This window comes from Salvelinus sp. IW2-2015, linkage group LG6.1 (assembly GCF_002910315.2).
Source record: "Salvelinus sp. IW2-2015 linkage group LG6.1, ASM291031v2, whole genome shotgun sequence".
Lineage (NCBI taxonomy): Eukaryota > Metazoa > Chordata > Actinopteri > Salmoniformes > Salmonidae > Salvelinus > Salvelinus sp. IW2-2015.
The window spans coordinates 26,880,911-26,906,386 of NC_036845.1; the positions used below are offsets into that span (position 1 = coordinate 26,880,911).

General features: G+C 41.1%; 1 protein-coding gene across 3 annotated transcripts in view; it reads left to right on the plus strand.

Annotated features, from left to right (window-relative positions):
* LOC111965370 (5-hydroxytryptamine receptor 4-like) overlaps window positions 1-25,096 on the plus strand; it is a 196,773-nt gene extending 171,677 nt beyond the window's left edge. For 2 of the 3 annotated variants that reach the window (XM_023989524.2, XM_023989523.2), the window contains one exon: window positions 18,819-25,096. Coding sequence is in view for 1 of the 3 variants with exons in the window: in XM_023989523.2 (XP_023845291.1) it covers window positions 18,819-18,909 (91 nt within the window). In the remaining 2 variants the exon portion in view is untranslated. The remainder of the gene's footprint in view (window positions 1-18,818) is intronic. The other variant, XR_011480064.1, reaches the window with a different exon arrangement.
* The last annotated feature ends 380 nt before the right edge of the window (window positions 25,097-25,476 follow it).

Consider the following 25,476-nt stretch of genomic DNA (forward strand, 5'->3'; position numbering starts at 1 on the left):
ACTGTGCCTTGAATATGTTGCTGGAGCTATTCCGTGGATTGTAACCTCCCAGCCCCTCAGTAACCCTGCTGTCAGCAGTGCGTCTCTATAGGCCACCCTGGCTTCTCGAGATCCCCGCTTACCACCTCCGGAACGCTTCACTGGAGAGGCAGGACCCCGTCGGGCGTTTCTCTCCCAGTGTTCCCTCATCTTCAAGGTTGACGCTTCGGACGGAGTCAGGGCTGTCCTGTCCCAACGATCTGCCCTGGACCTTAAGCTGCATCCCTGCGGCTTTTTCTCCCATCTTCTTAACGCCACAGAGAGGAATTACAATGTGGAAAATCAAGAACTACTCACGGTGAAGATGGCATTGGAGGAGTGGAGGCACTGGTTAGAGGGGGCGGAACATCCATTCATTTTGTGGACGGCTCACAAGAACCTGGAATATCTCCGCAACGCCAAGCGTCTCAAATCCAGGCAAGCTCAATGGGCCCTGCTTTTCACTCGGTTCAACTTTACCATCTCCTACCGCCCTGGGTCCAAGAATGTTAAGCCTGACGCGCTTTCACACCGCTATTGCCCCGCTGCTACACCCTCGGACCCCGAGACCATCCTTCCTACCTTGTGTCTGGCAGCTGCACTCATCAGGGGAATAGAGAACCAGGACTGTGAGGCGCAGACCTCGGGGGTGGGGGGCCCATTTTTAATAGAAAAACAACATAATTGTATGTTCTTAGGCCAAAACAATACTTAAACCACATCAGGAGACCAGTTTTGAGGTCTAGGGAAGAAAATAATAAATAAATAAATTTGGGACGGTATAGTTGCCCTTTAATTTCATTTGCGCAGCTCAAGAGACGGATGTTTGACTGGCGGTGTTTCTGCATGCGCGATAGCAGAGTTCACGAAACAAAAGACCCCCTATTGATGAAATAATCATGATATATCGTTCTGCCAGGTAAGCCTACTTTGCAGTTAACATTTCATTTTTTTTATGGGAAAGCCTTTAGAAATGACATTGCTAACTGGCTACTCAAAGTGGTAGTCACAGGCATTCACATGTCATTACTTCTTTGGAAAGTTGTGTGTACAGTCGTGGGCAAAAGTTTTGAGAATGACACAAATATTAATTTCCACAAAGTTTGCTGCTTCAGTGTCTTTCGATATTTTTGTCAGATGTTACTATGGAATACTGAAGTATAATTACAAGCATTTCATAAGTGTCAAAGGCTTTTATTGACAATTACATGAAGTTGATGCAAAGACTCAATATTTGCAGTGTTGACCCTTCTTTTTCAAGACCTCTGCAATCCGCCCTGGCATGCTGTCAATTAACTTCTGGGCCACATCCTGACTGATGGCAGCCCATTCTTGCATAATCAATGCTTGGAGTTTGTCAGAATTTGTGGATTTTGTTTGTCCACCCGCCTCTTGAGGATTGACCACAAGTTCTCAATGGGATTAAGGCCTGGGGAGTTTCCTGGCCATGGACCCAAAATATCAATGTTTTGTTCCCCGAGCCACTTAGTTAACTTTTGCCTTATGGCAAGGTGCTCCATCATGCTGGAAAAGGCATTGTTCGTCACCAAACTGTTCCTGGATGGTTAGGAGAAGTTGCTCTCGTAGGATGTGTTGGTACCATTCTTTATTCATGGCTGTGTTCTTAGGCAAAATTGTGAGTGAGCCCACTCCCTTAGCTGAGAAGAAACCCCACACATGAATGGTCTCAGGATGCTTTACTGTTGGCATGACACAGGACTGATGGTAGCGCTCACCTTGTCTTCTTCGGACAAGCTTTTTCTGGATGCCCCAAACAATCGGAAAGGGGATTCATCAGAGGAAAAAATGACTTTACCCCAGTCCTCAGCAGTCCAATCCCTGTACCTTTTGCAGAATATCAGTCTGTCCCTGATGTTTTTCCTGGAGAAGTGGCTTCTTTGCTGCCGTTCTTGACACCAGGCCATCCTCCAAAAGTCTTCGCCTCACTGTGCATGCAGATGCACTCACACCTGCCTGCTGCCATTCCTGAGCAAGCTCGTACTGGTGGTGCCCCGATCCCGCAGCTGAATCAACTTGAGGAGACAGTCCTGGCGCTTGCTGGACTTTCTTGTGCGCCCTGAAGCCTTCTTCACAACAATTGAACCGCTCTCCATGAAGTTCTTGATGATCCGATAAATGGTTGATTTAGGTGCAATCTTATTGGCAGCAATATCCTTGCCTGTGAAGCCCTTTTTGTGCAAAGCAATGATGACGGTACATGTTTCCTTGCAGGTAATCGTGGTTGACAGAGGAAGAACAATGATTCCAAGCACCACCCTCCCTTTGAAGCTTCCAGTCTGTTATTTGAACTCAATCAGCATGACAGAGTGATCTCCAGCCTTGTCCTCGTCAACACTCACACCTATGTTAACGAATCACTGACATGATGTCAGCTGGTCCTTTTGTGGCAGGGCTGAAATGCAGTGGAAATGTTTTTGGGGGATTCAGTTCATTTGCATGGAAAAGAGGAACTTAGTAATTAATTGCAATTCATCTGGTCACTCTTCATAACATTCTGGAGTATATGCAAATTGCCATCATACAAACTGAGGCAGCAGACTTTGTGAAAATTAATATTTATGTAATTCTCAACTTTTGGCCACGACTGTACATATGTGACATATGTACATGACAAAGATAGAACTGTGCATGGTGATTTTCTACACTCAGAGTCGTTATTCACATCATAAGATGGAATTCCCCTCGACAATGGCTACAAATTGAGGGAAACAAACATTATTTCCCATTGACCCTCATTGTAAGAGATACAACTTAGTTGTAAATTTTTTTGTTATACAGTAATAACAAAACATGACGACAAAAGCTGCTGTGTTGTTCAATGTACATGTAACCAGGTCAAAGATCCCGACATACGCTTTTCATAGCCCAAAGGCCAGTGACATTGAGTCATTTCATCTCACTGTCCAAAGAGAATGTATGCAGGTGGCTATACATTCGTATCCCCCGCTGACCGGTTCGTACATAAACAATTCTCCATTCAGGCTGCAAAGGCGTCTATCTTCCTTAACTTGATTTAATGGCGAGAAGGCGGGATTTTTTGGGGGAAAATATTCATACTTTCTTTATGAAACACAATTTTCCACCACCATGCTATGGTGGCCTAATGCTACTTCCTGACAGTGTGTACAGTTTTCATACCAAGGGTAAATAACAGACTGCTGCAACTTGATTGGATGAACAAGATACACAACATCCAGGACTTGCGTTTAGCCACTTCTAGCATGGTGGTGGAAAATGGTGTCTCATAAAGATATTTTACAAATGTTCTTATGCCTTCTCGCTATTAAATCGAGTTTAGGAGGAAATCAACACATTTGCAGCCTGAATGGAGAATGTTTTATGTATGAACCGGTCCACATGGGATACGAATATGCCTGCTGCGTATATTCCCTTTTGACGGTTAGATGAAATGACAATCTGCCGGCCTTTAGGCTACGGTTCACAATGCTCTCTCGTAGAGCCCTGTGGCTTTAGGTTATTTGGCGTGGGAAATGTGGGGACGCATTGTCCAAGTAAACTGGGTATAAGGGAAGCCCTACAATATTACGCTTTGAGAGAAGTTGTGAAAATGCTCGGGACCAGGCAATTATGAAATGTAATCTTTAGACATGTTTCACTTTTGTTATATGTAGTTTTGTTAATTGACTTAAAAACAAGCAAACTAAAAAAAAAAGCTTTTTGCTGTGAGCCAACCAAGGTAATCACAGGTTGTTTTCCCCAAAGGCGGTGGGGCCACGACGTTCTATCTAATACCGATTGGGACTATAACTCTCCAACACAAATGAGCTTCACAGTAGAAAATTGGTTAAATGACTTCCACAACTCTCTTAACAATTCAGCCAAGAGTCATCACACCAAAAGGTGAAAAGTGAATACAAAAGATTTAATTCAATGATTTTGCTCAAGTGGGGACAATTTACGCTGATGACACAGGGGTTAATCTGCATACTGGTTTATTTGCATACTGACCGCAGCAATGTGATACTTGACTGATCATGATAATGTGATGGCTTAACCTTTTTTCATTGTTTGACTGATTTTTGCCTGCCAAAAGACACCAAGACTGCATGGTGCAGATTGCAGCGCCATTTACAGAGCTATAAGCATGATGGTTGTCATAGCTCTTTGAATGGTACTGCCATATGTACTGAAATACCAGCTCCATGATCCACTCACGCGGGCAGGCAAGCAGGCGTCTGAACTCTGTCCTTTGGTATGTTTTTCAGGTTGTAGTGAATAGGGTAAGTGGTTAAATATGAATAGCCTGTGCCCTTTTAAGACAAAGTGATAAATGAATGCCTTTCACATGAGAAATAGCTTAAAAGCTCTGGTTGGGTCACATGTTACAGGTAGTCTGACATTTAAAGTCTCATAGGTACAAGGTTACGAACTGTAATTCGCTGTACTGCATGTTTAAAAGATAGTTTACACGAGGTTGGTAATGTTAAAATCTGATACACACAAAAACAAAAACTATTTACGAGTGGATTTATTGAGACGTGCATGTCTAATTCATTTATTTTTATCAGGTTTTAAAGTATGGAAAGCAAAAATCCATATCTATTATTAGCTGTATTAGGGTTATGTAAGAGGACTAAAGTACTAAGAGCTGCTGGTTTTCAGCATTTCACCAAGTACCTGTAGCATTCCTTTTTCTCTGTCTGCCATTATATGGGTTCTGAAAGCATGCGCCTGTCTTTGTGCTGGAATCTAAGTAGCACTTCTCAACTGTTATTTTATCGTTGAATGAAATGACTGTATTTGCTTTCACCTTCTCACTGCGCGTTGACACTTAGGTTAAGTACTTTAGCCTACTTGTCATATTTGCTAGACTGTACATTTCCAAGTACACACTTTTACATTCTGAATTATGACAGAAAATGTATTTGACAGAATGTGGAAAATATCACCCATCCTCCCACCTGTGGCAACCCACACAAACTATATGAAAGACCAGCTAGGCATCTTATAGTGCATTCGGAAAGTATTCAGACCCCTTTATCCACATTTTGTTACGTTATAGCCTATTATAAAATTGATTAAATAGTTCTACACATAATACTCCATTATGACAAAGCAACAACAGGTTTTTAGAAATATTTTCAAATGTATTCAAAATAAACTGCAATATCACATTTACATAAGTATTCAGACCCTTTACTCAGTACTTTGTTGAAGCACCTTTGGCAGCAATTACAGCCTCGAGTCTTCTTGGGTATGACGCTACAAGCTTGGCACACCTGTATTTGGGGAGTTTCTCCCATTCCTCTCTGCAGATCCTCTTAAGTTCTGTCAGGTTGGATGGGGAGCTTCGCTGCACAGCTAATTTCAGGTCTCTCCAGAGATGTTCGATAGGGTTCAAGTCCGGGCTCTGGCTGGGCCACTCAAGGACATTAAGAGACTTTGTCCCGAAGCCACTCCTGTGTTGTCTTGGCTGTGTGCTTAGGGTCATTGTTCTGTTGGAGGGTGAAACTTTGCCCCCATCTGAGGTCCTGGAGCAGGTTTTCATCAAGGATTTCTCTGTACTTTGCTCTGTTCCTCTTTCCCTCGATCCTGACTAGTGTCTCTGATGCTGAAAAACATCCCCACAGCATGATGCTGCCACCACCATGCTTCACAGTAGGGATGGTCCCAGGTTTCCTCCAGACGTCACGCTTGGCATTCAGGCCAAAGAGTTCAATGTTGGTTTTGTCAGACCAGAGTTTCTTGTTTCTCATGGTCTGAGAGTCCTTTAGGTTTCTTTTGGCAAACTCCAAGCTGGCTGTCATATGCCCGTTACTGAGGAGGGGCTTCTGTCTGGCCACTCATCCATAAATGCCTGATTGGTGGAGAGCTGCAGAGATGCTTGTCCTTCTGGAAGGTTCTCCCATCTCCACAGGGGAACTCTGGAGCTCTGTCAGAGTGATCATCGGGTTCTTGGTCACCTCCCTGACCAAGGCCCTTCTCCCCGAATGCTCTGAGTCTTGGTGGTTCCAAACTTCTAACATTTAAGAATGATGGAAGCCACTGTGTACTCGGGGACCTTCAATGATGCATAAATATTTTGGTGCCCTTCCCCAGACACAATCCTGTCTCGGGGCTCTACGGACAATTCCTTCAAACTCATGGTTTTTGCTCTGACATGCACTGTCAACTGTGGGAGCTTACATAGACAGGTGTGTGCCTTTCCAAATCATGTCCAATCAATTGAATTTACTCCAATTAAGTTGTAGAAACATCTCAAGGATGATCGATGGAAACAGGATGGACCTGAATTCAAATTAGAGTCTCATAGCAAAGGATCTGAATACTTAAAGTTGAAGTCGGAAGTTTACATACACTTAGGTTGGAGTCATTAAATCTAATTTTTCAACCACTCCACAAATGTCTTGTTAACAAACTATAGTTTTGTCAAGTCGTGCATGACACAAGTAATTTTTCCAACAATTGTTTACCGACAGAATATTTCACTTATAATTCACTGTATCACAATTCCAGTGGGTCAGAAGTTTACATACACTAAGTTGACTGTGTCTCTAAATACCTTGGAAAATTATGTCATGGCTTTAGATGCTTCTGATAGGCTAATTGACATAATTTGAGTCAGTTGGAGGTGTACCTGTGGATGTATTTCAAGACCTACCTTCAAACTCAGTGCCTCTTTACTTGACATCATGGGAAAATCAAAAGAAATCATCCAAGACCTCAGAAAAAAAATTGTAGCCCTCCACAAGTTTGGTTCATCATTGGGAGCAATTTCCAGACGCATGAAGGTACCACGTTCATCTGTACAAACAATAGTACGCAAGTATAAACACCATGAGACCACGCAGCCGTCATACTGCTCAGGAGGGAGACGTGTTCTGTCTCCTAGAGATGAACGTACTTTGGTGCGAAAAGTGCAAATCAATCCCAGAACAACAGCAAAGGACCTTGTGAAGATGCTGGAGGAAACAGGTAAAAAGGATCTATATCCACAGTAAAACGAGTCCTATATCGACATAACCTGAAAGGCCCCTCAGCAAAGAAGAAGCCACTGCTCCAAAACCGCCATAAAAAAGCCAGACTATGGTTTGCAACTGCACATGGGGAAAAGATGGTACTTTTTGGAGAAATGTCCTCTGGTCTGATGAAACAAAAATAAAACTGTTTGGCCATAATGACCATCGTTATGTTTGGAGGAAAAAGGGGGAGGCTTGCAAGCCGAAGAACACCATCCCAACTGTGAAGCACGGGGGTGGCAGCATCATGTTGTGGGGCTCTTTGCTGCAGGAGGGACTGGTGCACTTCACAAAATAGATGGCATCATGAGGCAGAAAATTATGTATATATTTTGAAGCAACATCTCAAGACATCAGTCAGGAAGTTAAAGCTTGGTCGCAAATGGGTCTTCCAAATGGACAATGACCCCAAGCATACTTCCAAAGTTGTGGCAAAATGGCTTAAGGACATCAACGTCAAGGTATTGGAGTGGCCATCACAAAGCCCTGACCTCAATCCTATAGAACATTTGTGGGCAGAACTGAAAAAGTGTTTGCAAGCAAGGAGGTCTACAAACCTGACTCTCATGAGGAATGGGCCAAAATTCACGCAACTTATTGTGGGAAGCTAAACAAGTTAAACAATTGAAAGGCAATGCTATCAAATACTAATTGAGTGTATGTAAACTTCTGACCCACTGGGAATGTGATGAAAGAAATAAAAGCTTAAATAAATCATTCTCTCTGCTATTATTCTGACATTTCACATTCTTAAAATAAAGTGGTGATCCTAACTGACCTAAAACAGGGGGTATTTACTCGGATTAAATGTCAGGGATTGTGAAAAACGGAGTTTAAATGTATTTGGCGAAGGTGTATGCAAACTTCCGACTTCAACTGTATATAAATAAGGTATTTCTGTTTCTTTGGTTTTTAATACATTTAAAAACTGTTTTCTCTTTGTCGTTAGAGTATTGTGTGTAGATGGATGAGGGAAAAAATACATGTAATCAATCTTAGAATAAGGCTGTAACGTAACAAAATGTGGAAAAAGGCAAGGGGACTGAATACTTTCCAAATGCACTTTATAGGAAACATGAATGCACCCGTGACATTTAATTTAAAAGTTGGCATATGAATTTAAAGAACACAAGTGCAAGGTTGACATTCAACGCATGCTCCCCTAGTTACAGAAAAGAGCATCAATCAATCAGTGAATAGCCTATCTGATGGTCACGCTGTAGAGCTGTTGAGGAAAATCTACCACGGAAGTCAGAAGAAAGGGTCTCTCTCTCTCAAGGGGCTTTATTGGCATGGGAAACATGTTTATATTGCCAAATAAAGTGAAGTAGATAATAAACAAAAGTGAAATGAACAAAATGAACAGTAAACATTACACTCACAAATGTTCCAAAAGAATAAAGACATGTCAAATGTAATATTATGTCTGTATACAGTGTTGTAATGATGCACAAGTAGTTAAAGTACAAAATGGAAAATAAATCAACATAAATATAGGTTGTATTTACAATGGTTGTTTGTTCTTTACTGGTTCCCATTTTCTTGTCGCAACAGGTCACGAATCTTGCTGCTGTGATTGCACACTGTGGTATTTCAACCAGTAGATGTGGGAGTTTATCAAAATTGTATTTGTTTTTGAATTCTTTGTGGGTGTGTGTAATCTAAGGGAAATATGTGTCTCTAATGTGGTCATACATTTGGCAGGAGGTKAGGAAGTGCAGCTCAGTTTCCACCTCATTTTGTAGCCTGTCTTCTCTTGAGAGCCAGGTCTGCCTTCAGCGGCATTTCTCAATAGCAAGGCCATGCTCACTGAGTCTGTACATAGTCAAACATTTCCTTAATTTCCGGTCAGTCACAGTGGTCTGCCACTGTGTACTCTCTGTTTAGGGCCAAATAGTATTCTAGTTTGCTCTGTTTTTTTGTAAATTATTTTCAATGTGTCAAGTAATTATCTTTTTGTTTTCACATCATTTGGTTGGGTCTAATTGGTGTTGCTGTCCTGGGGCTCTGTGGGGTCTGTTTGTGTTTGTGAACAGAGCCTCAGGACCAGCTTGCTTAGAGGGCTCTTGTCCAGGTTCATTTCTCTGTAGGTGATGGTTTTGTTATGGAAGGTTTGGGAATCGCTTTCTTTTAGGTGGTTGTAGAATTTAACGGCTCTTTTTTGGATTTTGATAATTAGCGAGTATCGGCCTAATTCTACTCTGCATGCATCATTTGATGTTTTACATTGTACACAGGATATTTTTGCAGAATTCTGCATGTGGAGTCTCAATTTGGTGTTTGCCCCATTTTGTGAATTCTTGGTTGGTGAGCGGACCCCAGACCTCACAACCATAAAGGGCAATGGGTTCTATAAATGATTCAAGTATTTTTTGCCAGATCCTAAATGGTATGTTGAATTGTATGTTCCTTTTGATGGCATAGAAGGAAGGCCCTTCTTGCCTTGTCTCAGATTGTTCACAACTTTGAGGAAGTTACCTGTGGCACTGATGTTTAGGCCGAGGTATGTATCGTTTTTTGTGTGCTCTAGGGCAACGGTGTCTAGATGGAATTTATGTTTCTGGTCCTGGCAACTAGACCTTTTTTGGAACACAATTATTTTTGTCTTACTGAGATTTACATGTTAGGGCCCAGGTCTGACAGAGTCTCTCTCTCTCTCGCTCTCTCTCTCTCCCCATCAGTGTTTCCACCTTAAACATGAGTTGAATTTTTTTGGGATTAACTCTGAACATATGATTTAAAGCTGTTTGTTTTACACTGTCAGGGCATCACCTAAATATGAGGGTTTTCCTCTTCAAATGGACTGTAGGAAATTCAGCACTCTGGGCTACCATCACACAGTCCAGCTGCAGGTTTCTTGGAGAGTCCATTCATTTTAGAGTTACTCCTTCCATTTGTGTGGTGTCTGCTCTGTGTCATAGTGGTGTAGTATAATGTATAAATTATCGTAAAAGTAACCATTGTCTTCAATATGAAATGTGAAGAGTTTTAAAAGTAACTTTTGTATGAATTAGTCAATGAAACACCACACCTCTAACCATCACGTGTGTGGTGCAGCACTGTCCTGAATCATAAATGCTTATGCTCTCCTGTTGGCGATGAGCAGGTGAACACTAGCTGGTATTTTTTTATGTTGTGTTTCCTAAGTTTTCCGCCCATTGAAATATGTAATGTCATCTTGGGATGTTGTCTGCCAGCAGCTAGCTACAATTATTCATGAACAGCAGTCTGGTCTCACCTGAGTCAACGCTCTTCACCCTACTGTATTCCCCTGGCTGCTCTGGCTGTGAGGCTCACATACTGTGATTTTTTCAAATGTAAATGTAACCTTTTATTTAAGAACAAATTCTTATTTACAATGACGGCCTAGCCCGGCCAAACCCAGACGACACTGTGCCTATTGTGCGCTGCCTTATGGGACTCCCAATCATTGCCAGATGTGATACAGTCTGGATTTGAACCAGGGACTGTAGTGACACCTCTTGCACTAAGATGCAGTGCCTTAGACCGCTGCGCCACTCGGGAGTTTAAATGATGGGAATGTTCTCAAAGAAAATGCAATATTATTTTTCTCCCATCGGAAAGCGGGGATAGGACCCCCTTTAGTGCGGTCCTCACCTAAACTTTGGCCATAGAACTTCAGGTGTTGGGGCCGGCCTCTGAAAATGTATTGCAAGATTTCTTTTCTGGTTTATGTGAAGACAAAAAGGCATCAGACTTGTACATTTACAGCACACTCCTCTCCACAACACACTTTTTAAAAACATGTTCACACACAAAGGTTTACTCTGTCTTATTCTCATTACTCAACGCTCTCTCTGTCAAACACCCACAGACACTCACACCTCGCACACACACTCACACGCACACAAACAGGCCATCTGAATTGTAAGGCAAACAGACTTCTCCTCTCCCATGGGACTCGTAGGTACTTTTCTTATTTTTGCTCTCTCCATGTTGGCTCCTCATTCCAGTCAAAGAAACAATCAGGTCAGGAATGCTCTACCACTGCAACGGCAACCGTCACTCAACTAGAAGTAATCAAACTACCTTTGTTCCATTTAGAGTTTCAGCATGTTGATGTTATTATCTTGAAACAGACACAACGTTCCTCCAACTACCACAGCTGGCTCCCCTGTGTGTTAGCTAGCCTGGACACCCACAGCTGCCTGCTGGAATTTGGTGCCTGTCTGGCCCCTGCCCTGATTGTAGGTGTGTGTGTGTTTCTAACCAGCCAGGGAACTGTCCGTATTCTGGACCCCTCACTGAATGATCAATCACACTGCTTGACTTCTCTCTGTGGTCCTGCCAGTCTTGCACTGGGCCCTGTTTGGAGTTCCATGTCTATATCCAGACTAGCATATGGGCATTCTGTATGATGGAGCTCCATCTCTATATCCAGACTAGCATATGGGCATTCTGTATGATGGAGCCTCCATGTCTATATCCAGACTAGCATTGGGCATTCTGTATGATGGAGCTCCATCTCTATATCCAGACTAGCATATGGGCATTCTGTATGATGGAGCTCCATGTCTATATCCAGACTAGCATATGGGCATTCTGTATGATGGAGCTCCATGTCTATATCCAGACTAGCATATGGGCATTCTGTATAGGATGGAGCTCCATGTCTATATCCAGACTAGCATATGGGCATTCTGTATGATGGAGCTCCATGTCTATATCAGACTAGCATATGGGCATTCTGTTGAGGGAGCTCCATCTCTATATCCAGACTAGCATATGGGCATTCTGTAGAGATGGAGCTCCATGTCTATATCCAGACTAGCATATGGGCAGTCTGTATGATGGAGCTCCAATGTCTATATCCAGACTAGCATATGGGCAGTCTGTATGATGGAGCTCCATGTCTATATCCAGACTAGCATATGGGCATTCTGTATGATGGAGCTCCATCTCTATATCCAGATTAGCATATGGGCATTCTCTATGGTGCCATGTCTCATTTAAGGCTACCTTCAAAAATACATTTCTATCCTAATGAAATTCCTATGTAAATGAGGTTCCTATGTTAATGCGACTTTGCATAAATAAATACTGGAAACAGCAGTGGGTAGTGGATGTGGAGCCGTACCCTTCATTCAGCCTACATCCTCAGAGAGACAATAGCTTGCTTAATCAGGCTGGCATCGTTCATTAAAGACTTCAAGTCTTCAAATCTGGGGGCGCCCCCCTGCCTGTCCCTCTTCTGGAGAAAGACAGGTGGAACGTGAGCCCCAGTGTAATGAAGGGAGGCCCCTCCTGCTGTGTCCTGATGCCCTCCCTGTGCCCTGTGTCATGTAAAAAATCTTCCCGGCGTGAAATAGTTCCCAATCATTCTGATTGTGTTGTGATTGTGACGCCATGTTGTAAAGATTTTCACTGCGTGAAAAAGTTCCCAGTCAATAATTTGCACGTGCGTCTGTGTGGATGGCTGAGCTCATGCAGATGTTTCTCTCACACCCCCTCGCTCTTGATTTGGCTAGCTAACTAGCATAATTAGCTATAAACTGGTAAAGATGGCATCTTCTCAGAGGTGTGCAGTTTTAACTTGTTTGTATAGCTAACTAACTAACAAACATATATGCACTGGCAACCGAAAACGTAGCACCCAAGTCTTTGCAATTGCAAAGAATCTCTCCTCACATCAACCGTCAGCACTTTGACACGTGAGTCCGGGAATTTATATGCTGACCTCACGCCTCAACAAGCTTCTGATTGGTCAGAGTCAATACTCCTGGCCACCATTGATTTGCAGATGTGTGAAGCAAATGCGCATGCAGACAGAACAGTTTCTTGAGGTTGAGGGAGGGTGAGAGAGAAACATCCACATGAGCTCAGACATCCACAAAAAAATATGCAATTATTGAACTGGGAACATTTACATGTGGGATACATTTTAGAACACAATCAGAACGATTAGGAACTATTTCACGCTGGGAAGGTTTTACGTGACACCCTGTTGTGAACTAGAACATGTTGGAGTAGATTAGTTTGTAATAAATTCCCTCTCCTCCTCCAAAAGAAGGTTGGAATTGCAGAGTTGCCTATTACCAAGAGGATCAAGTTATCTGGGTTTTACTTCCCTATTTAATTCCAAACAGCTCAGTAAGGAAGCTTTGACCCCTGCTCCTCTGCCATAGATTGTTCTCCTTAGCAGGCTGAAATGGCAAAACATTTATTCTTCGCTCTGACGTCGCCCAGATAACCAGATAAACAAACTGGAAAACATGTTATTATCTAATTAGTTAGATTCTCAGCACTGCTCTCTGATTCATTTAATTTCACTATTTATATTTTCAAACGGATGCCCAACTGTTTAGTCATTCTCCGAACAAAGTTGTTCAGACAAAATCTGTTAGAATGAGCACATGTATTTATTCTCCGAGACCAAAGTTTAAAAGTTTAAGCCCTCTCACAATAAATGATGGTGTTCACTTTGAATTACCATCCTCTAACAGAATAGCTGAAAATGTATACAGTAATTCTTGTTCTAGTTACATTATGGAGTTTGTTGAACTCTCAGAGGCAGCACTGTGTCTAACCCACAGTGAAGCATATGGCACAGATCAAACACTTGACTGCTGTGGCCACAGCTGAGTGGCTGTTATGCTGTGGTCAGTGGTAATGAGCCATTAATACCAATGAGATGAGACCTGGGCTCATATCCACAAAGCGTCACAGAGTAGGAGTGCTGATCTAGGATCAGTTTAGCCTTTTAGGTACTATTGAATATGATTGTAGTGACAGATCCTAGATCAGCACTCCTACTCTGAGATGATTTGTGGATACGGGCCTGAGTTGGATGTCTCTCGAACAGTTCCTTGATCATCCACCACCAGTTTACTGTATATACAGGGCAGGTGACAAAAGGCAGGTATTTGTTCCTATTTCTAAGCTTGCCCAAGTAAAGTTTTGGATTCAGGAAGCCTACATTGTTTGTGACATTTAATTCTTAAGGGTCTAAGCCGTTGGGGGTTCAGGAAATATACACTCGGGAAATATACACTACCGGTCAAAAGTTTTAGAACACCTACTAATTCAAGGGTTTTTCTTTATTTTGACTATTTTCTACATTATAGAATAATATTGAAGAAATTAAAACTATGAAATAACACATATGGAATCATGTAATAACCAAAAAAAGTATTAAACAAATCATTTGTATTTTATATTTGAGATTCTTCAAATAGCCACACTTTGCCTTGATGACAGCTTTGCACACTCTTGACATTCTCTCAAGCAGCTTCATGAGGTAGTCACCTGGAATGCATTTCAGTTAATTGAAATGGGGGGGGGGGGGGTGAAATGACCAAGTCCATATTATGTTAAGAACAGCTCAAATAAGCAAAGATAACTTTACTTTAAGACATGGTTAGTCAATACGTAAACTGGCTCTCATGAGGACCGCCACTGGAATGGAAGACGCAGAGTTACCTCTGCTGTAGAAGATAAGTTCATTAGAGTTACCAGCCTCAGAAATTGGAGACCAAATAAATGCTTCATGGTGTTCAAGTAACAGACACATCTCAACATCAACTGTTCAGAGGAGACTGTGAATCAGGCCTTCATGGTCGAATTTCTGCAATGAAACCACTACTAAAGGACGCCAATAAGAAGAAGAGACTTGCTTGGGACAAGAAACACGAGCAATGGACATTAGACCGGTGGACATTTGTCCTTTGGTCTGGAGTCCAAATTGGAGATTTCTGGTTCCAACCGCTTTGTCTTTGTGAGATGCATGTGGGTGAACAGATGATCTCTGCATGTGTATTTTCCACCGTAAAGCATGGAGGAGGGGGTGTTATGGTGTGGGGGTGCTTTGCTAGTGACACTGTCTGTGATTTTTTTTTTAATCAAAGCACACTTAACCAGAATGGCTACCACAGCATTCTGCACCGATACGCCATCCCATCTGGTTTGGGCTTAGTGGGACTATCATTTGTTTTTCAACAGGACAATGACCCAACACACCTCCAGGCTGTGTAAGGGCTATTTAACCAAGAAGGAGAGTGATGGAGTGCTGCATCAGATGACCTGGCCTCCACAATCACCCAACCTCAACCGAATTGAGATGGTTTGGGATGAGTCGGACTGCAGAGTGAAGGAAAAGCAGCCAACAAGTGCTCAGCATATGTGGGAAGTCCTTCAAGACTGTTGGAAAAGCATTCCAGGTGAAGCTGGTTGAGAGAATGACAAGTGTGCAAAGCTGTCATCAAGGCAAAGGGTGGCTATTTGAAGGATCTCAAATATAATATATATTTTGATTTGTTAAAACTTTTTTGGTTACTACATGATTCAATATGTGTTATTTCGTAGTTTTGATATCTTCCCTATTATTTTGCAAAGTAGAACATATTAAAAATAAAGAAAAACCCTTGAATGAGTAGGTGTTCTAAAACTTTTGACCGGTAGTGTAAATATATATTTTTTAACACATATTTAACCCTTTTTTTGTGGTAGGCACAAAACTACCGTCATTCTTCCATAGATTTTTTAAACTAGTACTGGTTACCTTCAGACGAGTCCCGTGGCACTTGTGGGGGCCGTAGAGCAAAACGGAGAACACCATCGTGTTTGTGAGAATCTTCCTTTTTCACATTAGTTTGTAGCCTAAACAGTTTGGATGCTACAAACAGAAGTTGGCACATGGACGGTACCAACTTCAGACGAGTCCCGTGGGGGTTGTAGAGAAAATCAGAGAACACACTCGTGTTCCTGAGAGTCTCATCTTTCCACAGAGTGGTCATATTATTTTTTTAGGCCAAACCTTTCGAACTGAACGGTTTGGCCGACCATTCAAACGCTACCGAGTTTTTCGTGAGAAGAACGTTTTTCGGGATGTCTCATGTTCTGACAAACCACGCTGTAGTTCGGCCACCTTCAACCGTAGATGCAGAAGGCTGCCACAGGCGGATGTGGTGGATTGAGACGCAGCCCATGCAAAAATCTCTCGCTTAACCTTTTCTCCTACAATTTCCATCAAAATCCGTCTGTTTAAGCTGTAGCTTTTTGTATTTTTTTGCTTGGAGGTGCGTCTCAATCCACTGCAGCCGCCGATGGCAGAGCTAAAGCGGTGTTTGTCAGACCATGAGACATCCTGAAAATCGGTCTTCTCACTAAAACATCTAAAGCGTCCAAGCGGTTTGGCCTACAAACCCCTCTGTGGAAAGATGAGACTCTCATCTTCTCCGCACCCGACAAGCGTCATGGGACTAATATGACCACTCTGTGGAAAGGTGAATCTGTTGCGAACACGTACAGTACATGTCAGTTGTTTTGCTCTAACAAGACTCGTCAAAAGGTCATAGGTACCAGTAAAAACAATGTATGGAAGTATATATGGAGAAAGAAAAAAAAATGTTTCCTGATCTTTCTTATATCTCTCAGATATAGAACAGACATTTCAGAAAAACTTTCTTTTGATTTTTTGGGGGGACAATCTGTTCCATTTAGTGAATCTGTTATTCAGTGAGTTATATAGGCTAATAGCAGTAATGCCAAATTCAATGTTTCATCAAATATTTTTTGATACCTTAAGGCAGGGGTGTCAAACTCATTCCACGGAGGGCCTAGTGTCTGCAGGTTTTTGGTTTTTCCTTTCAATAAAGCCCTAGACAACCAGGTGTGGGGAGTTCCTAACTAATTAGTGATGTTAATTCATCAATCAAGTACAAGGGAGGAGCGAAAACCCGCAGACACTCGGCCCCCCGTGGAATGAGTTTGACACCTGTGCCTTAAGGGGTCTTAAAATGTTTAATAAAATAGTTAAATGATCCTTGGTGTGACCATCTTAAATCAATTCCATATGTTAGCTTAGTAGAACCCCTACCCCGGCTTTGACAGGGCATAGACTAGAGGGTTTTAAACTGACAGATTCTGATGGGAATTCTTTTTATTCGGTTACTTAGATTAACACACCGTCACTAGACTCTAGGGGGTTTAAAGCCCAGCGACTAGCAAAACTGTTTAAATGAACCGTAAGACAAGCTCTCTAAAAGGTTTGGATGGATTACATTAAAATGTCAGCGGTTAAGCGTTAATAAAGTCAGGATGAGAATCAGAGAGAGGGCAGCAGAGAATGTGTGGTGGACATGCCAGTCAAGAGGGTGCTCTGGCCTACTGTATGCGTTGCTGCTATCCCTTATTACAGAGCTCAGGAGCTGATATAGGGATACAGAGAAAAAGAGGCGATGGACTCATCTGCCCCTCGATCACTGCAATTACTGCATCATAATCTAAGTCATGTGTTTCCAGAGCATATTATCCATTAGGAGCAGTGTCACCATCTTCCTTTCAGTCTGTGGTCCTCTCTGTGGGTAATTGGTACCACTATATCAGTTGTACCACCACAAGCAGGACATTTTGGGTTAAACACTGCAATGTGGTAGCAATTTTGGGTTCTGCTCCATTGGAAACCTCTAGCACATTTCCTTAAATCCCGGAACATTAGACAGTTTTGAGGKTTTTTTTAAAAGTAAATTTCACAGCCAATTTCTAAGCAGGAATTGCCTTTGGTTTGGTTGTTTATGAAAACAGATCCTAATGGTTTTAGGATGGCTTCCACCTCTCAAACAGAGACATCGAGTCAATATGACAGTGAATGGTTTGATTCACTTCAATGTAAGCGATTTACTCCAGAGAAATCACTCATTATATGGTTTCCAAATGGTGTTTCTTCCTCACCTGTTTGATGATTTGCTTTCTTGCACGTGGGAAATGTAATTTAGTTAGCATGATTATTTTATGCAATGATTTTTGCCATATTCATATGTCTCAATTTCCCTTGAAAGTATGTTTTATATTTGGAGTGAATTAATGATCACGTTACAGTCAATGTGACCGTTTTGTACTTTCTAGGGAGCTCATTCCAACTTCTGATTGTATGTCCTTTGTGGGGAGATGATCAGTGCAAAGCGTCACAGAATTTGAAGAAATAGGAAACTGTTGATCATATCGCTTACTCATCTGAGAGGTAGCGAAGTAATGTTTTACTGTGTCAGCAAAAATAAGTATTAAGAAAACATCTGTGGCCCTAAACTTGTCAAAGTTAAAATCATGACTTGCGTCTAAAATGGATGGTTTTCACTCACCATTCTGTATCATCAACATGACACGATTTCAGCCATCCATTAAAGGAAAAATATCTGCCTTTTTGGTGTATCTTCAAGTTCTCATGATGCCAGATGGTGAAAGGGATAGTCATCTCAAGTAGGAGTCTTGTAGACTTGGCACTGGCTTGACTCAGCCTCCTATCCCACTTTTCTATGTTGGATTGTATGATTTGTGGGGTATATTTGTATAGTGGATCTGAATATTGTCATTTAAAGCATGCTGACAACATCGTAGGTTTATCACTAATCCTGATTTATCATGACCCTTAGAGTGGAACCAGTTAAGGTTTCACTGAAGTTCCACTCCTGTATTGCAGCCAACAACAACCCCAGAAAAGAGAACATCAGGCTCACCTCCGCAGAGCCAAACCCAATTTTTACTGTAATCCCAGAGCTTCACATTAACCAGACTGCTTGAATCAGGCAGGAGTGCTGCTCGCTTCATGTGGTTTTAAGTTACTTAACAATACCCCTCTCATTTTAAGGGTAGGCTCCAAGTTCAACAAAACAGTGAGTCCTGTGTAAAATCTATTGTTCTGTTCGTTCTGTATTCTTTGAAATGTTTGTTTTAGGGGTTACTCATCAAAGAGTATTGATGCATCTCGGACATTGAAGTTAATTGAATGATTACCCAATGTCAGTTTGAAATTAAATGTTACATTCTGTGTTTGTATAATTTCAGGTATGCTGCCCTGCACAATGGAAACCATATTGAAAAGGAAAAGCAGTCGTTGCAAAAAGAGGACACAGAGTCGCCGGAGTCCTGCTTCTGACAACCACAGACAGTCAGACAGACACTACCCTGTGCAATCTGAGACAGGGACTGGGTCGGAACCAGATCCAGCCCTAGAGGGAGTCATTCTAAGGCGGCCTCTCCCACTGAGAGACAGCCAAACCAACAACATGTTTGGACTGAATTCTTAGTAGCGGGATCGATTATGGACTGTGGAATACTTTAAGGTGAATAATGTTGCCAAAGCTATTTGATATTAACTTTGTTTTAAGATATGTCGTTTCATATTTCCTTTGCTTAGAAAAGGAAGAAAAACACTCTATCTTTCTGATCCACTATAGTTAGCTCTGTTAGTTAACGGATGTTCCAGTAATGCTTAGTGTTATCTGTCACCAATATAAACATTTCAATAAGCTTTATTGATCTAAGGAGGTGCAATTTCAAACAGGCAGAGGGCTCATAACCCCTTCATTTAGAATGAAGCATTAACTTGAAAATGTTCTCATTTTATTCAACTTCAGGTCTCTTATCTCTCCCTGTCATTGGTGCACTATACTCAATCAGCCTAGATCCCATAACGTTCCTTTGATGCTCTGCATAATCGTCAAAAGCCGAAAGTGATAAAGTATTTTAACACACCCACGGTATTGTATGGTATGTGATGAAATAATTCAGCCCCTGGAGTGCACTATTAGCTACTACACTTTACAAATGATCCCTTCTCTCTCATGGCTCCCCTCTCAGATGTCGACAAAGATGGACCGTGCAATAAGACGGACATGTTTTGAAAGATGGTGGTTGCTGAAGCAATTGAATCTTGGTCACAGTATTTTCCCTCCTACTGATGTGTGTTGTCTACTACAGAGTACGTGCATACTACGTCCAGTATGTGGGTGTATGCTTGAGATCATGTCCTATACTTCATGAAGTGCCCCTCTCAACACCACACGTGTTTAGTCTAGTCCACAGCAACATCCCATTTCTTATGCATTACTAACAGGAGTCCGAAAACATTTGCTAGAGTGTACTCCAATTTTCCGGCATTTTGTATTCATGAACAATCCGAGGTATCCCTTGAAATGTATATTTACCTTGCACCTGAAATGTAAACATTGACTTTCTTTTCCTGTGCTATTCCAAAGCAAACCATTCCATTTGCTGAAACCTTCAGTAGGCTACCAATGATGACTAGCTCGTTTAAAAGGCAATCGCCACCAAAGCCAGCATTTCATTTTCTATGAGTCACCAAATAGAGGCTCAATGGTTTAGTTAATAACATTCTGTCCAAAGCACTGGGAATATTTCCTTTCAGAAAACAATGCAAAGAGATCATACATAGTCATATACAGCAGGATGTAAAGAATACCAACTGCATTTTCCCCATACGTTCATCCGTTAAACACACATTCAAGCGACGTATCCCAGCAACTTAAACAAAATGACCCTGTTGGTTGAACTTCCTGATGAAATGTCCAGTCTTAAAGGGGCAGTGCAGTCAAAAACATTATTTACAATTTTTTTGTATGATATTTCCAGACTATCAGGTCGAAATAACACCCTGAAATTGTGAAAATTATGAAAATGCCCTTTTAGTGTAAGCTTTTTGAAGAAAAACCAGCAGACACTATGCCCTCCATGGAATGAGTTTGACACCCCTACCCTAGAGTCTAGACCAGAGTCTCCCAACCCTCTCCTCAGATGTTTCACATTTGAGTTTTAACCCTAAACTACCACATCTGATTCAATTAGGCAAAGGCGTGAGGATTAATTGACTAATTGAATCAGGTGTGCCAGTTTAGAGTTAAAACAAAAATGTGAGAGGGTTGGGAAACCCTGGTCTAGATGATCTAATCAGATGTATCAGTACATCCACACGATCAGTCTGAGCATTTCAATGGCAAAAGAAGGCTCAGGGAAATAAATGATAGACAAATATAATTTTATTTATTATCATGAAATAAACACCCAGTGATTTATTAGACACTGAGTGATGATTTTTTTAAATTAATTAAAAAGACTGCATGAGGCTTTAATAGATAGCCCAGCAGATGATCCTCATGAGCAGAGGATCCTCATGTTTTTTATAATGTACATGTTGATACATAAATATCAGAATTACCATTAAGTTGTCTCTGAGTGGGGTGTTTGGGGCAAGGTTGAGTGTGTTACGCAGTGTCCAGTAGCATTAAGCCATAAGTCATTACATCCATCCTGTCTTCCTCCTTACAAAACCAAAATGATAGTCACTCCCTCCTTCACTCCTGTCCTTGGACTCAATCTTTCCCCTGAAGATTCATGGGAAGTAATAATAACTTCGAGTTTTATTTGAGGAAATATTCAGAATATATCTAGATAGACTTTACAGGGCATGATCTTCAGTGGCAATGACAGCTCTTCTATTCAAAGGGTTTTGGTCAATACAAATGTTCTTGTTTTTTCCTGCAACAACTGACAGCTAAATGTATTTAGAATATATACACTGAGTTTACAAAATGTTAAGGACACCCCCCACTTTTGCCCTCAGAACAGCCTCAATTCGTCAGGGCATGGACTCTACAAGGTGTCAAAAGCATTCAACAGTTATGGTCCATGTTCACTCCAATGCTTCCCACAGTTGTGTCAAGTTGGCTGTATGTCCTTAGAGTGGTGGACCATTCTTGATGCACACAGGAAACTGTTGAGAGTGAAAAACCCAGCAGCGTTGCAGTTCTTGACACAAATCGGTGCGCCTAGCACCTACTACTATACCACGTTCAAATGCACTTAAAACTTTTGTCTTGCCCATTCCCCCTCTGAATGGCAAACACACACAGTCCACGTCTCAATTGYCTCAAGGCTTAAAAAGCCCTTCTTTAACCTGTTCCCTCCCTTTCATCTACACTGATTGCAGTGGATTTATCAAGTGACACCAATAAGGGATCATAGCTTTCACCTGGATTCACCTGGTCAGTCTGTCATGGAAAGAGCAGGTGTCAATAATGTTTTGTACACCCAGTTTAGGCAGAGCCTTTACAGTGCTAAACCCTTCTGGAACAGATTTCAAACCAATGTTGCTTTTTTTGTTCTTGCTTCTTTCATGCTCCTTAAAAAAAGCTATTTATCTCAGACTGTGACCTCGTCATAATGGAAGCACTAGCACTTTAGTAATATATAGATGAAAATGATGTCAAAAAGATTATTCCAGAGTCTTCTCATCAGCAGATCGTCCAAGACCAACTTTATAAACAAAGGTATTTTGATCACTTAAGTGATTTACTTTCCTTTTCATTCATCCTGAAGATTTTATTTTGTATTGTATTTTTGATGATACATTCGGAGAAGTCTGTAGGGCATTATTTTGGATACAAAGGTAAATGCCACGTGTACAATCCATGAAGACCCATTCGAATTATATAATAATCAAAATAGTCTCGAATCATTCCCTTTGTGAGTGGGACTTTACTTGCTTACAGTGCAAACAATGCAACATAATGTTTGTCCATGAACAATCTTAAAATGTAATTTGTATGTTTTTCCTTTTCAGGAATTTAATTCAGCCAATTAAGAAGATGATATATGCATTGTACTTCCAGCATAATTAAGGCTTATATTTCTGGGATTTTAAAGTGTACATAGAGGAATATTTTTCAGCAAAAAGTGGGATATGAGTCTGTGTCTCTTCAGTGGACTTGAACAAGGCAATTATAATGGCTTTATATTCTTCATTCCAGTAGCTCTGCTGGCCTATCCTTCCAGCACAGTATAATGATAAGGCCTGAACATGTACGCCACCATATACTACATAACACATATGTGTATGCATAGTCACATACAGCTGTTTTTTTATGTTTAAGATGTTCATACACCTTGTACATCACAACATTTTATTGCCAGTTTTTCAATTGACGTGGCCAGCATAAGAATTTCACCCAGACTAAAAAGGAGGGGGTTTCCCTTCATGTTTTGTTTGTGATAATAGATGTGCTGCGTACATACTCCCCTGGGCCCGGCAGTTTCCATGACACCTGGAATATAAATCTCTGTGATCAACATGTATGGTACATTATGTGTTGGTGGTTGAAAGTCCAGAATTAGAACACAACCTGTGGAGATTTAAGAGGAAAACCACTTGCGGTAATAACATAACTTTCAKCATTTACTTTAGTTACACCCCTGAGGTAGATTTGAAAGGAGAACCATCAACTACCTAATTTTATACTGTATATTCAGATACCAGTTACACAATATGCAGTCTAATTACTTATCAAACGTTGGAAACAGACGTGATACTGGGAACGGTACAGTAATACATTGGTAATATATTGTACTTTCCCTGTGAATAGTCCTGTAGAACCTCCTTTAATACTTGTCGAGTTACATACACGTAGAGTTGGGGCAATAAACCAAAAATGATCGACACCGACCAAATCGATCACTTATCGCAGGCATTTCGTTCATTGGGATAAGTAGCCTGTACTAGAGAAATGTGAAGTTTGAAATGAGTTTGCTAATATGGGTGATTGTTAATGGAACAGTTGATGGCTACAATCATCAAACTAGTAGTAGTATTAGTAGTAGTAGTAGTAGTATTAGTAGTAGTTTAAAGCAGGGATCTCCAACCTTTTCTAGCATGAGAGCTACTTTAAAAAAAAATATGTCACCAGTTACACAATAAATTATTGGTTTCAAATAGACACATGATAATTTTCTCCTCTCACGTGCAGCTCTTCCTTGGGTCCTTAGTGTACAAGAGAAAGTAGTTCCCTATGTTTTTTGTCAATATACCTGGTAAAATAATGGTTAATAAACTACTCTAAGCGGGGCCCTTTCAAATCTGCATTTTATCCCCCAAAAATTCTGTTTTAGATTTTCCTAAATTACATTCTCAGTTTTATTTTTCACTTTTAAAATTCCTATTGTTCATAGAGAAACAACAACATTGGATGTTCTGAGTCCATGTCAATGCTTAAATCACATGAGACATTCTTTTTTTAGGTCTGGAAGAAATGTCGATTTTTGATTGTAATTCCTCTTTAATTGCACATCTGGCGACTGAGGAATGTGCCGGTCTAACAATGGTTCTGTACTGCTGCTTCTCAATTCATGACAAAGTATATCATACAAATGATATACTTACTTATGATATACTTCTGCCAGGTAAGCCAGCTTTGCGGTTAACATTTAATTGAGAAGGATTTGGGGGAAGTTGTATATAGCATACTTCAGAATTGTTTGGCGAGCTACTCATAGGTGGGCTGCTCGTGATCGACCTGTCGGAGACCCCTGGTTTAAAGGATCATAAAAAAAATCTGTGGTAAAGTTTAAGGTAATGTCATAAATGTATCATTCTATTCATCATTATCGCATAAATTCTGGCAATTTATCATGATATGGATTTTTTTTCATATCGCCCAGCTCTACATGCATGTATGTAAAGGTTAAGGCGATGATTAATTAAATGCTTCACCTGTTCATTAGTGATCAGAACCACAGGCATCATCTGTCCCCGTGGTGTATTCCCCAGCCTCTGCATGTTGAGAACATCTGAGAGAGGCTGAACTCTGAGGTGGGTCATATCCAGAAAGCGTCTCAGAAAAGGAGTGCTGAGCTAGGATCTGTCTCTACAATCTTATTCGTTATGAACTAAAATGCTAAACTGATCTTAGATCAGCACTCCTACCCTGAGATGGATACGGACCCAGTTGTCTAGAGGCAGAGGCAAGGGACGGCATCTCGCGTAGAGCCACAATGTAATATACAGATCAAGTCAATTGTAACCTACATAACTCATCTGGGGAGATATTGGAAAATGAGGAAGAAATAAAATGAAACATGCAGTTTCAACAAACCATTTAAGTTGCAGCAAATGTCATACCTTCAAACGTACACAAATGTTGCTACTTATACACCTCAACACAGTATTGCATTTTTCAAAGTTTGTTCAGATATAACCAATGTCTGAGAGAGAGTTGTAATCTCAAAGCAGTACATTCCCTTTAGGTTTGGAAGCTTTGGCGCAATCGTTTTTCCGTTTCAGTTAGTCCCCAACATGTCGTCGCCATGTCGTCACCCTAGAAACCTCCTCCAACCTTCCGTTCTCACTCTTTGGGTGCCACCTCTGAAGGCTGCCCTGAAGGCCGTGGAAGCTCACAGCATGAATGTGTTGTACAGTAAATCTCCCAACAGTGTTGTTGAAGAATAAACTTTTCTAATAAAACTCCTCAGTATTTATTTTGATGGAACACAGATGAGTCACTATTTTCATGAACTTCTTCTCTGTCAGGGGGCCAGAACGTTGACTTTTTCTGTTGGTAGGTGAGAGCTCTCATGAATAAATGATGATCTAAGACGGAGAGATGTTATTAATCCCTGGCGTCGAGTTTCTTTTAGGCATCACCTGGTTTCAATAGGGAGCATGCAAGTAATTTAGATTACAGATAATAGTATCATTCAACCACTCCATCGAGAATTACAGTTGTTTATTCCAAATGTAAAGCATTCTCAGTCTTTTCCCCTTCAAACAGAATGAGTGAGGGAGTGGAGTGTTCATTGGCTGCCTAGCTTGTTATATAATCGTGAATAAAGAGGGTCACTCCGGTAGGGAACCTTTAACCTTTTACCATAGGCA